Raw genomic sequence first — 15,170 nt, 5'->3', positions numbered from 1 at the left:
TGTGATCGCGGCCTTACAGAGCTGTGCTGTGTGTCGGGCTGGGCATCTTTGAATTATAACTATTTCCATTCCAATAAGGTAAAAAAGAAAAACACTGTGGACATCATTCACGTTTAGTCTTATTGTTGAATATCATGAGCAGAAATCAACAGGCTGAAGAACTCATAAAACTAATAAAAAGGTTTATAAATACCATAGAAGTACAACTAGCCAAACTAAAATAAACTTCAAGCATTATTAAAGACAATAAACACTCAGTAATTAAAAAAAGTATAAATAAAAAAATTATCAATGGCAATAAATGGATACAACTGAACAGAGATACGACTGAAATAAACAGTGTTTTAAGATTTTCAGGTACAGAAAGAGTTTATTAATAAAATATACATTATGTGTTATTATAGAGACGGCAGGAATATTAGGCTGCTGTCACTTTAAGAGCTCTGATCCAATACACTGATACACACACGCCTGAAAACAGCGTGAGTCGCTCGCTTGAATGACTTAAAGTCAGATTGAAATGCTCACAAGGGAATCTATAAGTTATCTATAAGAATCTATAAGTTATTTCTATAAGAAATTTACATTTTTTAACAAGTATCCGATTCCGGACTCTAGCTGTGAGACACGCTAGATGAGTGTCTGATGGATGATGCGTGACCTCGCTGTGATTAGTGCAGATCTCACTCCGTAGAGCAGGCATGAAAACTCCTCACCTTTCGGCGAAAATCGCCGTTTTAAAACCTAAAAGGGTCACCTACGTGATTTGTGCAGATCCGATGAGAAAATATTTATTGGGGGTGGGGGGGTCGAGGCCGAGGCCAGCATTTATCCCCTATAAAGTTACCATAAACTTCGCAGCTTTAAAAAACAATCATCATTCCTAATGCCGAAACATGACAGCCAATATGAGTCAGAGTAACGTTAGGGCAGAAATGTTTTCAAAGTCTTTTACACCGTGAGTCTGACAACTGGACACACTGCCGATCAAAGAACCGCACGTCGGAAAGCAAGCCTGAGGTAAGTTAGCTAACGATGTTAACTGACCTGTCAGATACAGACAGCAATGTTGCCAATGTCATTATTTTTAATTTTGACATAGAAGTGGGCGAGATGATATCGCGAGCGGGCGCGGGCGCCGTGAGCGCTGAGTGAGCAGGAACAAGTAACAGTTAAGCAGTGTTATTCATTGCGCGGCTCGCGAGCCTCATGTGGCCAGCCAAGCTTTAATTTGTGGCTCGCATGGCGGTAAAACGGTGATATGATAATGCATTCACTAGAGATATTTCATAAAAAACATTAATAACAAGTACATAACCCGTTAAAAACTTAAAGTGTCAGCTCTATTACAAATAATTTCGATCGGATTGAAAGGGGTGGTTTATAGAGAGAACGTGAAAAAACTTGATCGATTGAAAACCGAAACTGAAAGGACGACGTATGACGCGCGGAACGAGCTGTTCTCCTGATGAATAAAGTGTCATATAAACAGAGGCGGACAGAGTACACAGCTTCATTACTTGAGTAAAAGTACAGATACCCCTTGCTAAATTTTACTCAAGTACAAGTAAAAGTACTACAGTCAGATGTCTACTTAAGTAAAAGTACTAAAGTACTTGTTTTTAAAAGTACTTGAGTATCAAGAGTACAAGAGTACATTATCTAAATATTGCATTACTACTGCCACAGTGCTTACATTGGTAAACAAAGCAAACACTTGAAGCGAAAACTATCATTAACTTGTTCAGAAAATTGAAATAGTCAGGCGAGGTGGGGCCATGCGATATTTTTTTTCCCAGGATGGTAGGGGAAGACTCATGAATATTCATTAGGGAAGTCATCCCTGATTGGTCTGATGACCTACCCCTAACCCCACCCCTAAACCTACCCGTCACTGGGGTTAAGACCAATCAGGGATGACTTCCCTAATGAATATTCATGAGTCTTCCCCTACCATCCTGGGAAAAAAAATATTGCTCCCGGGATGGACCTGCTGCGTCTTCATTCATTGTTTCGTCCATGGTTTCGTCTCTTATCTAAATCTGACCATGGAGGTGACTTTGGCGGAAAGCTGAAGGTGATTGCTGATAGGCTGTCCCAATCAGTGGTGCCTGCACAATCCAATCACATTTGAGAGGGAAACAACAAATTGAGGGTTTCCGAGATGTTTCTTTTTTTTTTTTTTTTTAAAGAAGTAATGGGTACTCACAGTTATAGATAGAAATGTAGTGGAGTAAAGAGTACAGTATTTGCCTCTCAAATGTACTTGAGTAAAGTCATGAGTACTCCCCAAAAATGATACTCGAGTAAAGTACAGATCCCTCAAAATTGTACTTAAGTACTGTACTCAAGTAAATGTACTCCGTTACTGTCCGGCTCTGCATATAAATGAGTATCCTTTCATTCTATAATTCTCCTTTCACTCAGCATCTGTGAAGTGAGGCAGGACAACGGCTCACCAGTCCTTGTTTCAGATTATCTGGTTAGACTGGTTTGGGGCATTTTTAATGCGTGATAAATAGTAGTAGTAAATAGTTTTTTTTCTCTGACACCCGATGAAACACGTAGATCAGCGGCCCATTGGTTCTTTTCTTGATTTACACTGGGCTAGCCCAATCACATATTTAATGTGAAGTATAGAAATATACTCTTTCAAGTATAGAAATTAGTACAAAACTAATTATGAAAGTTTCCTCTATTTTTTAGTGCATTTGTTTTACAATATATGGCTATTACTATCATGGGATTAATATTATAACTATTATTGTAGCAGTAATGTAGACAGACACTGTAACTAAAAGAGTTTTGAAATTTTCTTTGTTTAATTTGCACCAGATTGATGAATTTAACATTAAAAAGCACAAAATTTTCTTACGGGGGAGCATGCCCCCGAACCCCCCTAGAGTGCCAGAGGTCCACTCATCACAGTGACCCAAAAGTCCTGTGAGAAACACTGGTAATACTATGCCAATGCAGCTTACAGGTTTTTGGGGGGCATTCATCACTATGGAGTATAATTCAATTCTATTAATAAGTCAGAATTTCATCTGTTCGAGTTAACTCTTACGTGTTACTCACTCATTACATTTTTGGGGGGTGGGGGGTATATATGCCGCATGCCCGCATCCTTCTCACCTTTTTTACCCCTGACCTGTTTTCATGCCTGGTAGAGTCTCGGTTCTTTCTCTGCGTGAGACTTTCAACAATGCCACCGATCTTTCTTCTTGACATTGACTCTATTATGCTGCCAAGAAAGTCACTTTCTGTCATGTAAATCTGCAGGAGAAGGTGTTTCATTGAGTGTAGACGCTCCCCTGCTGTTCGAGACCTGAGGAGGTGTTTCAGTTAGGGTTTCATAACAGTCCAAAAACATAATAACCAAGACTAGCTTTGCTTCCATCCACCTATTTATATGCAAAATTTGGGCTTTTTGCATAAAGAATGGAATGGAATCAAAAAATGGCTGGATTGAAACAAGATGTGCATTAATTTAAAAAAAATTGCATAAAAACTGTGAGTGCTCAATTCAGACAGATAATTTTTTATCTGATTAGATGCGCATAAACTACGATGGAAACACGTTTACCGAATAAATCCCTCTAACCTCATGCGACTCAGCGTCAGCTGTGATTGGATAACTGGAGTAACGGACCAATGGCATCGCAGCATCTCTAATGTTGGTTTGGTGTTTCTGAAAGTCAAAGTGTGTGATCAGAATGATTTGGTGTAATTCCCTCCAGAAGCGTCTCACACACACGAGTGTGTTCCCGAACACCAGCATCTGAACGCCAGAGAACGTGACCGCGTTTGCTGTGTTTCGTCTGACGCTCTGAGACACACTCATTCATGATGGAGGGAAAAAGAGTCTGATTAGAGAGAAACTTACTTTTATTACTGATATTTTGCACCAATTTTCCAGAAAGTGATTTTGTTTTCTTAAACACATTGCATGAAAACGCTGCTTTATTCACATGTTTTTTTTTTTAATGTGTTGTTCCAAATCCACAACATCGCTGCTCGTTGTCAGAGACGCCCAGGGTTGCTGAAATGACGTGACCAATAGCTATAATGAAAACTATACTAGACTATATTAGCATTCACACCAGTGCACAATATCGCTCTGTTCATTATAAGCGCTGCTGAAGTTTTTGTCGGATCGAGCTCTTTAAAGCAGGATGGATTCTGATTGGCTGTCAATGTTTTTAACGTGTGTGAATCTTGTTTTCTTAAAGGTGCAGTGTGTAATATTTAGGAGGATCTGTTGACAGAAATGCAATATCATAAACATAACTATGTTTTCAGTATAAAGAGCTTACATTATGAACCGTTACGTGTTTATCACCTTAGAATGAGGCATCTCTCTCTACACACACCGCGGGTCCGCTTACATCCACATGTTTCTACAGTGGCCCTGAGCGGACAAACGCGTTTCGTCACTATGTTGTTCTTCATGATAAGAAGCTAGCTAAAGTCAGCGAATAAAACACTGACACAGTGATGAACAAGTGACAATAATATTCGCAATAACATATCAGTTTACTGAATAATAAAGTAAACCTAATTTCTTCATCTTTGTAAAGAAAGCTCATTGATTAACTGGCTAAGCTGTCTCAGATGACGACATCACTTCCTGTCGACCACCGTAACTTCTGTTGGGTGCAATTCGCAACCTCACCACTAGATGACACTAAAAATCACACACTGCACCTTTAAACACATTGCATGAAAACGCAGTTTATTTTTATTTTTATATGCGTTATTCCAAATTTGCACACAAGTTAAGTTCGCTACACAGTCACTCGTTCTGAAAACGCTGCCAGAGGCGTCCAGGGTTGGTGAAATGACATGTCGTGTGTAAACGTGTGTCCACAGCTGCCGGAGTTCGAGGAGGCGCTGAAGCACAGGGACGAGATCATCACGCAGCTCACCGCTAACATGCAGCAGGCGCGGGCCGAGAAGGAGGAGGTGATGAGGGAGTTCCTGCAGCTCACCGAGCAGAGCCAGAAACTGCAGGTCCAGTTCCAACAGGTACCAGACGCTACCAGACGCGCGTCGCTACGGGTCCTGCGCGATGCTTTACATGAGGACAAAACACCTTATGATCGCCTTATTATTTAGAACAGCCTGTAACTACAGATAACTATAATGATAACTATAACTGTAACGATAATTTTAAGAATAACTATAACCGTAATGATAATTCTAAAAATAACGAACGATAATTAACTGTAACGATAATTCTAAAAATAATTGTAACTATAACTAACGTTAATTCTAAAAATAACCAACGATAACTATAACTAACGCTAATTCTAAAAATAACTAACGATAACTATAACTAACGCTAATTCTAAAAATAACTAACGATAACTAGCTGTAACGATAATTCTAAAAATAATTGTAACTATAACTAACGCTAATTCTAAAAATAACTAACGATAACTAGCTGTAACGATAATTCTAAAAATAACTAACGATAACTAGCTGTAACGATAATTCTAAAAATAACCAACTATAACTAACGATAATTCTAAAAATAACTAACGATAACTATAACTAACGATAATTCTAAAAATAACTAACGATAACTATAACTAATTATAATTCTAAAAATAACTAACGATAACTATAACTAACGATAATTCTAAAAATAACTGTAACGATAATTTTAAAAATAACTAACGATAACTATAATTTTAACTATAATTCTAAAAATATCTGTAATGATGACTGACAATAACTATTAAAAAAAATACTATAATTGTAACTATATCTCAACTATAATGATAACTAATTATAATTATAAAAATAACTACATCGATAACTATAACGATAACGGTAATTTTAACGAAGACTATAGTGATAACTATAACAGCAACTATAAAGGGAAGTATAATGAGAACTAATCTAACAATAACTGTAACGAAGGCTATATCGGTAGCTACAGTGCTAACTATAAAAATAGCTACATCAATAACTATAACGATAACTTCAATGAAGACTATAATGACAACCATGATAACTAATGCTAATTATAACAATGATTATATCTAACAACGATAGTTATAACAATAACGGTAAGTAATGATAAATATAACGATAGCTATAATAATTATAACGATAATTATAACTAACTATAACGATGAATATAACGATAGTTATACTGAAAAGAAAACTATAACAATAACTGTATTAGCATCCACACTAACGCACAGTAACATTCCGTTTATTATGTCGTCTGTTTTTGTAAATGCTCAAGCTCTTTAAAGCAGGATGGATTCTGATTGGCTGTCGATTTTTATCATTCACCAGCTGAAATTTTTTTTTTTTTTTTGAAAGCTAGAACTATGTTTGTTTGGTAATTTTTATTATTGAAACAAATTAATAAATCGATATAACATTTGTCTCACCTCGTCCACTAAACCATCATATCATCAGAAGCTTGTCTGTGAGGTCATATGTCATTTCATCACATGTTATTTTGAATGGACCCTAATCCTGTCCCTCACAGGCTCGTGTTGAAATAAACATGGCGTCTGAGGTTTGCTGCTGTCCTATAGTTGTAGTGTTGCATTGGCCGATACCCTGACGGTCTCGCTCTTCCTCCAGTTGCAGGCCGGCGAGATCCTGAGGAGCTCCAGCATCAGCTCCACCGCCTCAGATCTTCTCCAGGCCCGTCAGCAGATCACGCTGTACCAGCAGCAGCTGGACGAGAGGGACGCGCAGGTCAGAGGTCACCAGCAGCAGCTCGACGAGAGGGACGCACAGGTCAGAGATCACCAGGAGAAGACACAGGAGCAGCTGAGACTGATCGCACAGCTTCAGGAGAGGCTGAGTGAAGCCGAGAGGGTGAGAGTTCACTGTTGAAACCAGTCATGTGCTCCAGCGTCATACGCTCGGCTCAAATCAGGCCAAATAGTTCGTGCTGTCAATCCATTAAAAAAATGAACTAGATTAATCAGACATTTTTTCAGTGATTAATCACAATTAAAAACACGTTTTTATATATTTTATAATGTAATCATTTCACAGTTAATCTCCAAATTAATGTAGAAACAACATAAAGACAGTATATTTCAAAACCTTGTTTAATGGCATCTTTAAACTCCAGTATCACTGATACTAATACAGCACGCATCAGAGGGTGATCATATAGCTAATGCACCGCTAGCTAACGGATGACAGTAAAATGTACGGATGCTGCATTAATTGCGTCAAATATTTCAACTCGTTAATCTGGACAAAAAGTAATCGCATGCCGCGTTAACGTTGATCGCACTAAAGATAATGTTATTGTTCATGGAGGTTCAGCAAATGCATAGGCGCGTTTTTACACTCGTTGGAACAACCAAAACATCACCTTCTAGCATTTGCGACTAAAAATAGATGTGTGTGTGTGTGAACTGTAAAATATATTTAGGAGTATGTGTGAGAATAACAAGTAGGTGTTTAAAAAGTCTTAAATTCAGTTTTTGTTTATAGATTACAGCTTGTTTATAATTTTGGCATCTACTTGTTTATAAATCTGGGATTTAATTCAATTCTTATTATATGCATAATTCCATAATTATTAAATAAATACAGTTTGAAGCAGAAATATTAAAAAACCTAGTATACTTGTATTTAAATAAATGTAATAATTTTGCTTGTAAACGTCTCCTCGTTACGGAAGCTTGTTTCCACCATGGAATAAAAAATTAAAAGGTATTTTATCTTACAATTCTGACTTTCTCGCAATGAGGAATGAAGGTTATAAACTTTATATAGTTTATACGTTTATATATAGTTATATAGTTTATAACTCGCAATTGGGAATTTTTTATCTCGCAATTCTGAGAAAGAAGTGAGAATTGTTAGGAAAAGTCGCAATTACCTTTTTTATTTGATGACTATGATTATTACGATAATTAAAAAAAATAGCTATAACGATGAAACGATGACTATGATTGTAATAGCGATAATTATACAAATAACTATAACGATGACTGATTGTAACGATAATTAAAAAAAATATAGCTATAACGATGAAACGATGACTATGATTGTAACGATAATTATACAAATAACTATAATGATGACTGATTGTAACGATAATTATACAAATAACTATAATGATGACTGATTATAACGATAATAAAAAAAAAAAGCTATAACGATGAAACGATGACTATGATTGTAATAGCGATAATTATACAAATAACTATAACGATGACTGATTGTAACGATAATTAAAAAAAAATAGCTATAACGATGAAACGATGACTGATTGTAACGATAATTATACAAATTATAACGATGACTATGATTATAACGATAATTTAAAAAAATTGCTATAACGATGAAATCATGACTATGATTGTAACGATAATTATACAAATAACTATAACGATGACTGATTGTAACGATAATTAAAAAAATAGCTATAACGATGAAACGATGACTGATTGTAACGATAATTATACAAATAATTATAACGATGACTATGATTATAACGATAATTAAAAAAAAAAAGCTATAACGATGAAACGATGACTATGATGTAACGATAATTATACAAATAACTAACGATGACTGATTGTAACGATAATTAAAAAAAATAGCTATAACGATGAAACGATGACTGATTGTAACGATAATTATACAAATAATTATAACGATGACTATGATTATAACGATAATTTAAAAAAATTGCTATAACGATGAAACGATGACTATGATGTAACGATAATTATACAAATAACTATAACGATGACTATGATTATAACGATAATTTAAAAAAATAGCTATAACGATGAAACGATGACTATGATGTAACGATAATTATACAAATAACTATAACGATGACTATGATTATAACGATAATTTAAAAAAATTGCTATAACGATGAAATGATGACTATGATTGTAACGATAATTATACAAATAATTATAACGATGACTATGATTAAAACGATAATTTAAAAAAAAAAGCTATAACGATGAAACGATGACTATGATGTAACGATAATTATACAAATAACTAACGATGACTGATTGTAACGATAATTAAAAAAAATAGCTATAACGATGAAACGATGACTGCTTGTAACGATAATTATACAAATAATTATAACGATGACTATGATTATAACGATAATTTAAAAAAATTGCTATAACGATGAAACGATGACTATGATGTAACGATAATTATACAAATAACTATAACGATGACTATGATTGTAACGATAATTTAAAAAAATAGCTATAACGATGGAACGATGACTATGATTGTAAAGATAATTTAAAAAAATAGCTATAACGATGGAACGATGACTATTTTTGTAACGATAATTATAAAAATAACTCTAATGATGACTGATTGTAACGAGAATTATTAAAATTCTGCAGCAATTACCTTTTTTATTTTATTCTGTGGCTGAAACAAAACTGTGTGCTCTGAGCAGTTGGTCATTATCATTTAAAGAGACATGCACTGAAACGGGTCGCTGTGAACAGAGCTGGTTTTGAGGAGGTAAAGGTGTGTTGTTTTACACAACCATTGAGGAGTTTAAACCAAAGTATGTTACAAACTTTACATGAAGACCCTAAAGAATCACACCAACTTGTGGAAAATGGGCATCCGATGACCCCTTTAAGAATAAACCAATGGTCAAGCCCAAATGAGCTGTGTGAAAGACACCCTGACTGAATAGTGTGGTCTCAGTTTTTGTCCAAGGAAATTAAATACAACTTGTTTGAAATAAAAACATGCCGTTTCTCTGTCACCAGTTCCGCACACAAGCCGAAGAATCGTCTGCGCAGAGTTTACGAGAAAAGGACTTACTGAACACCGAACATCATCTGCGTCTGTTCTCAGAGCATCAGCAGTCGATCACGCAACTCCAGGATCAGCTTCAGTCCTGCAAACAACAAGCGGAGGAAGCGAACCGACGTCTGTCAGCGAAAGCCCAAGAGCTGGACGTCTGCGAACGAGAGCTGACCGTGTCCCGACAGAAAGAGCGCATGTCGTCGGGAGAAATCCTGCAGCTCATGAAAACCGTGGAGGATCTCCAGCAGCGCTGCCATCATCACGGCAGCCAATCAGAGAGCGACTCGCTGCGAGCCGAGCTCGACGAGATGTACGGGGAGCAGATCGCGACGATGAAACACGAGCTTCGGATTCAACACGCGGCAGAAGTGGATCGAATCCGAGAGCAAAGTCGCGCCGAAGTGGAGAAAATAGTTCAGGAGCATCAATCAGAGATCGAGAAGTTCAAAGGTCAGGTGCTTCAGAGCAACGTCCTGAACGTGAGGGTCATCGAGCTCCAGCAGAAGCTGCAGGAGACGCTAGTGCTACGAGAGAAAGCGGAGCAGGAGTTAGCGCGGACAAGTGGAGAGAAACTCAGTTTAGCGCAGCAAGTTGAGCGTTTACACAGCGAGTTGTGGAGTGTGAGGTCAGAGGTCAGTGAGGTGCAACGCCTACGTGACGCGCTTGACGCCACGCAGAAGGCTAACGTCGAGCTCGAGGTCAAGCATGAATCCGAAATCACTAATTATAAGATTAAACTCGACATGCTAGAGCGGGAAAAAGACGCGGTGTTGGATCGCATGGCGGAGTCGCAGGAATCCGAACTGGAACGACTTCGAACGCAACTCTTGTTCAGCCACGAAGAAGAGCTTTCCCGACTCCGAGACGACCTTCAGCGGGAGGGCCAGCTCAACGTGCAGAACCTGCGGGACGAGATGAGCGTGCGACACCGCGAGGCTATCGACGGCTACGAGGACAAGCTAAAGTTAGCGGAGAGCGAGCGAGTCGCGCTGCTTCAGACGCTGAAACACAACGAGGAAAGCGGCAAATCCGAGGAACCGGAGAGACGGAAAGAGCGCGAAATTAACGATCTCCTGGAGAAGATCAACAAGCTAACGTCGGAGAACGAGCAGGTGTCCGCGCGACTCGCAGAGCTTCAGGACGAGATCGACACGCAGAGGAACACGTTCTCCTTCGCCGAGAGGAACTTCCAGGTCAACTTCCAGGAGCTGAAGGACGAGTACGTGTTCATGGCTAACGCTAAAGCACAACTGGAGGAGCGCCTGACCAGAGAAGCCGAGGAGTTCGAGAAGAAACTCGCCGAGATGCAGACGAGACGCGAGGAGGTGGACGGCAGTGAGAAACACACGACGGAGCTGATGGAGAAGCTGGAGGCGGTCGAGAGAGAGAAGAAGAGTTTAGCCGAGCGCCTCTCGCTAGCGGAAACGGATGCTAAGCGCCTGGAGGTCGAGCTGGAGATGAGAAATCAAGCGCTGGTTCGGGACTGCAGTGTTTCTGGTGGGCTGGAGACGCATCACACACACATCAGATCAGGGAGGGAGAGAGAGACGCCTGCGAGTACTACAGCGAGCCGGCTCGCTTCACACACACACGCACACACTCGCGAGGAGCAGCTCTTCAGCCTCACGCAGCAGGTAAGCAACATGCTACCGTTTCATGACGATTAAACAGAGCGCTCGTGCTCGTTTCACAACTCGCGATGCAACAGTTGGGTTTATCTGCATTGCTCTGCGTTTAAGAAGCGGCTGCTTTGAGCTAGACGGTCTGGGAATAATATATCTGTGCAGAACTGTGGGAGGAACTGATGCGCATCGAGGGCACTCAACGCCAGGCAGAACGAGAGATTATTGCGATTCGGACAGAGTGCAGGGGGACCGAGGGGCGAGAGAGATTGTGTTATAGAAGAGAGAGAGAGAGAGACAGATGAGCTTTATTCTCCCTGTGTGTGAAACGCTCTTTGATCTCGGCAGCTCTGACGGGAAAGGCCTTCATTTACACTTTTGTGTCTCTAAAGACCATTTATGGGTGAATCTCAGTAAAGCAGATGCAGGTCACATGTCCTGCTAAAGAAAAAGACAAAAGATGTTTGTTTGCTTATTTCCATAGCACATTAAAGGGCTTTTTGAAATGTTATGTTATTTTATTAAGCACATTTGCAAAACTCTCATTATGCTAATGAGGCTGGATGAGTTTTATTTAATTTTACCTTCAACAAATTCTCATTAGTCAGCGATTATTGCAGGTTTTTATTTAATTCAGCATTAATTAATGGTACTTATTAGTATATATAAATTAATTATAAATTATATAAGTACATATATTACATATCCAGGATGTAGTTCAACAAGTTTCTTCACATGATCGCCATGAGGGATTTTGTGTGTGTGTTGTATTGCATTAATGATAATTGGGAAATTAATTAATGTCACGTGGCAACAAATCGTAATGGTCCTTAAATATGATTAGTTGCTTAAAATGGGCTCAGCATATATATATATATATATATATTAGAAATATGACCATGTTCTTTGGAGTTTCCTGGCAGACTTTTCTTGCTCCAAATGTTTTTTGGATAATTTTCCAGTGTCTCTTTAATCCTTTAACCTAAATTATATCGGCTGATTTAGCAAATGACCTTTTGTTATGATCGACTAACATCTGCATATTGATGACATTTACATGACTGTTCTTCAGTGCAGGTGAAGTTTATGAACACTGGTGTTGATATGGAAATGTGGGTGCAATATGCTAATGAGCTCATGCGTGTGATGTCGTATGCTAATGAGCTCATGCATGTGATGTCGTATGCTAATGAGCTCATGCATGTGATGTCGTAATCATGCAGCTGAGTTTCTGAACGAGTTTGTTTTCGATAAATGTCATGTTTTGCTAGATTTGATGCTCTGTCCTCACCTACAGGATGGTTGTGTTCATGAGTTAAACTCTCTCATGACGTGTGTGTGTGTGTGTGTGTTCTGCAGGATGAGACGGGAGATGCTCAGGTCGATGGAGACGCTATCAGAGCCTCGCGTGTGATTCTGCCTCTGGAAATGGACGGCGCTGAGCATGTAAGTAATTGTCTGTCTGTCTAAATCAAACTCGTGTTGTTCATCTTCTAGATGAAGCTCAACAGTTTAGGAGACATACACTGAAGGAAAGGGTTCATGATTTACTTTGAAATAGAGCTGCGCGATTAAAAGTTAAAACACCCACATGATCTTCGCCCTACATGACAGCGATTTGGCTCGATGTAGGTTAGGTTAGGTTTCCGATCACAGCGAGCATTCAGATGTGTGTTCTGACCCAGAGAGGTCCAAATCAGCCAAATAACTGAGTGTTGTATAATGCAGTCTATTGCTGCTAAACTGCGGGACGTGTTTGATATTATACACTCTTATGAAAAGCATAGAGACGCTGTTCCCCAGGTGGCCTCCTCATAAGCGAAGTAAATGGGCTTCACATATGTCAAATAACCTACACACACATATGATGTATATGAGTAACCTTGCAAACATGGACTGTTATGTCTTAAGTGGATGTAAACACTGAGAAAGAGCGTGTGTGTAACGGTATATTGGATCGGTGCGTTAGCTCTTAAAGTGACAGCAGCCTAATAAACCTGCGTCAGTCACTGTTAATCAAACAACAAAAGACACAGATAAAGTCACTCGCTGCTCTTGAGTGAATAAACTGTAGTTTTAATACGATTAGTCTGTATTTAATGAGTGCAGCAGTGGTGTTTCATATTTGATTTCTTTATTCAGTTTCTGCTGTAGGCTAGTGCTAATCTGAACAACCTAAAGCTCTGTTTATTTCATTTGTATTTTTGTTCTGTTGTATTTTTCATTTGTAATTTAGTTTATTTGTTCTTTTTTAATTTTAATTATTAATTAACCTAATATTAGTTTTGTAATTAAGTATTGATAATTATGTAAATTTCACTGACATTTCACATTACTCGTATCATAAAATAAGAGTTTGATCATATCACCCGTCTATAATCGTGTGAAATAATCGTGATTTCAATATTGAGCAAAATAATTGTGATTATGATCTATATACAGTTTTATAATGTATATACAGAACCTCTAGTAACTTGCATGCTTTTGTTTAGTTGTCTGTTCAGAATCGGGATCATCGTTTCAAACAAAAGAATCTCTACTTTGAAATAATTCTCACTCAGACATTGCTAGTAAATTGAACAAATAATTACAAAGAAACACTTTGAACTGAACGTGAAATTTTGAAATATAAAGACTGAAAGACTGTGTGTGTGAATGTGACTGGAGTGTGTGTGCGTCTCGGATAGCTCAGTGCTATTAGCTGAATCTGCCCTCTGGTATTAGTGCAATAGCTGTGACATTTATCAGAAGCCTGCGATTAAACCTTTGCCGGTATTTCCTGTGAATAAACGGCAGCAGATTTTTCTCCGGCATTAATTGCTTCTGGATCTCCATATTCCTGTGATGGTCATTAAAATGCTTCATTTGTGCCTGTGGCGATGTCATCACATCAATCCGTACGACACTCTTTGTGTCTCGTATAAAAGAGCCTCTCAGTCTTATGATATGCTAAACCACAGATGTGTGTGTGTGTGTGTGTGTGTGATTGCACTTCTCTCAGATCATTGTTTCAGATAAAGACTCACAAGATGTCCAGGCAGAAACCTCACACTGATCTGAATGAGAGATTAGTGGCACCAAACAGGGCTTTTGCAGAAATACTGATTGTTTCCAAGCAGGTTTTCCTGCTGCCTTTTCTCTGCCCGGCCTCTCGTCATTGGTCGGTCAAACAGAAAGTCCCGCCCACAGACTCACGCCATTGGCTGAGTCAGAAAATGACATGTTTCATCCAGTAATGATGCTGAAAATTCAGCTTTGATCACAGGAATAAATTACACTTTACTATATATTCACACAGAAAACAGCTGATTTACATTACAATAATATTTCACTATTTTTGATCAAATAAACACAGGCTTGGTGAGCAGAAGAGACTCTTACAAAAAATGTATAATCTTACCGATCCCAAACTTTTGATTGGCAGTGTATATTTGTCTCTGATGTATTTCAGCATCAGAATATGTGCACATTTATTTCACCTTTAACCCTTTAGGCGCCAGAGGTTTTTTCCTAAAACGTTCGATTTTGACATCTTAATTTCAAAAGGCTATATATTAAAAGTGATAAAAGATAGAGACTTTCTGTAAATTAGAGAAATATTAAGGATGACCCAAAGTTTATGTAGGAATTACATTTTCCCATCTAATTTGCATATTATGACGTCATATAGTGGCGGCCATCTTGGATTATAGAATTTTCATGAAAAGTCACATGTTTAAAAGATAAAATGCAGCACTTCTT

The 15,170-nt window shown here is 38.2% G+C and overlaps 1 protein-coding gene across 5 annotated transcripts in view; it reads left to right on the top strand.

Moving 5' to 3' along the window:
- akap9 (A kinase (PRKA) anchor protein 9) overlaps nucleotides 1–15,170 on the top strand; it is a 129,921-nt gene that overhangs the window by 28,137 nt on the left and 86,614 nt on the right. For all 5 annotated transcript variants that reach the window (XM_084424458.1, XM_084424456.1, XM_084424455.1 and 2 more), the window contains 4 exons: nucleotides 4,873–5,028; nucleotides 6,610–6,849; nucleotides 9,768–11,441; nucleotides 12,789–12,875. In XM_084424458.1, the coding sequence (XP_084280584.1) occupies nucleotides 4,873–5,028; nucleotides 6,610–6,849; nucleotides 9,768–11,441; nucleotides 12,789–12,875 (2,157 nt within the window). The remainder of the gene's footprint in view (nucleotides 1–4,872; nucleotides 5,029–6,609; nucleotides 6,850–9,767; nucleotides 11,442–12,788; nucleotides 12,876–15,170) is intronic.

Source organism: Rutilus rutilus (genome assembly GCF_951802725.1).
Source record: "Rutilus rutilus genome assembly, chromosome: 11".
NCBI classification, from domain to species: Eukaryota; Metazoa; Chordata; class Actinopteri; order Cypriniformes; family Leuciscidae; genus Rutilus; species Rutilus rutilus.
Note: the sequence above shows the minus strand (reverse complement) of the source record. Positions and strands in the feature narration are given on the sequence as shown.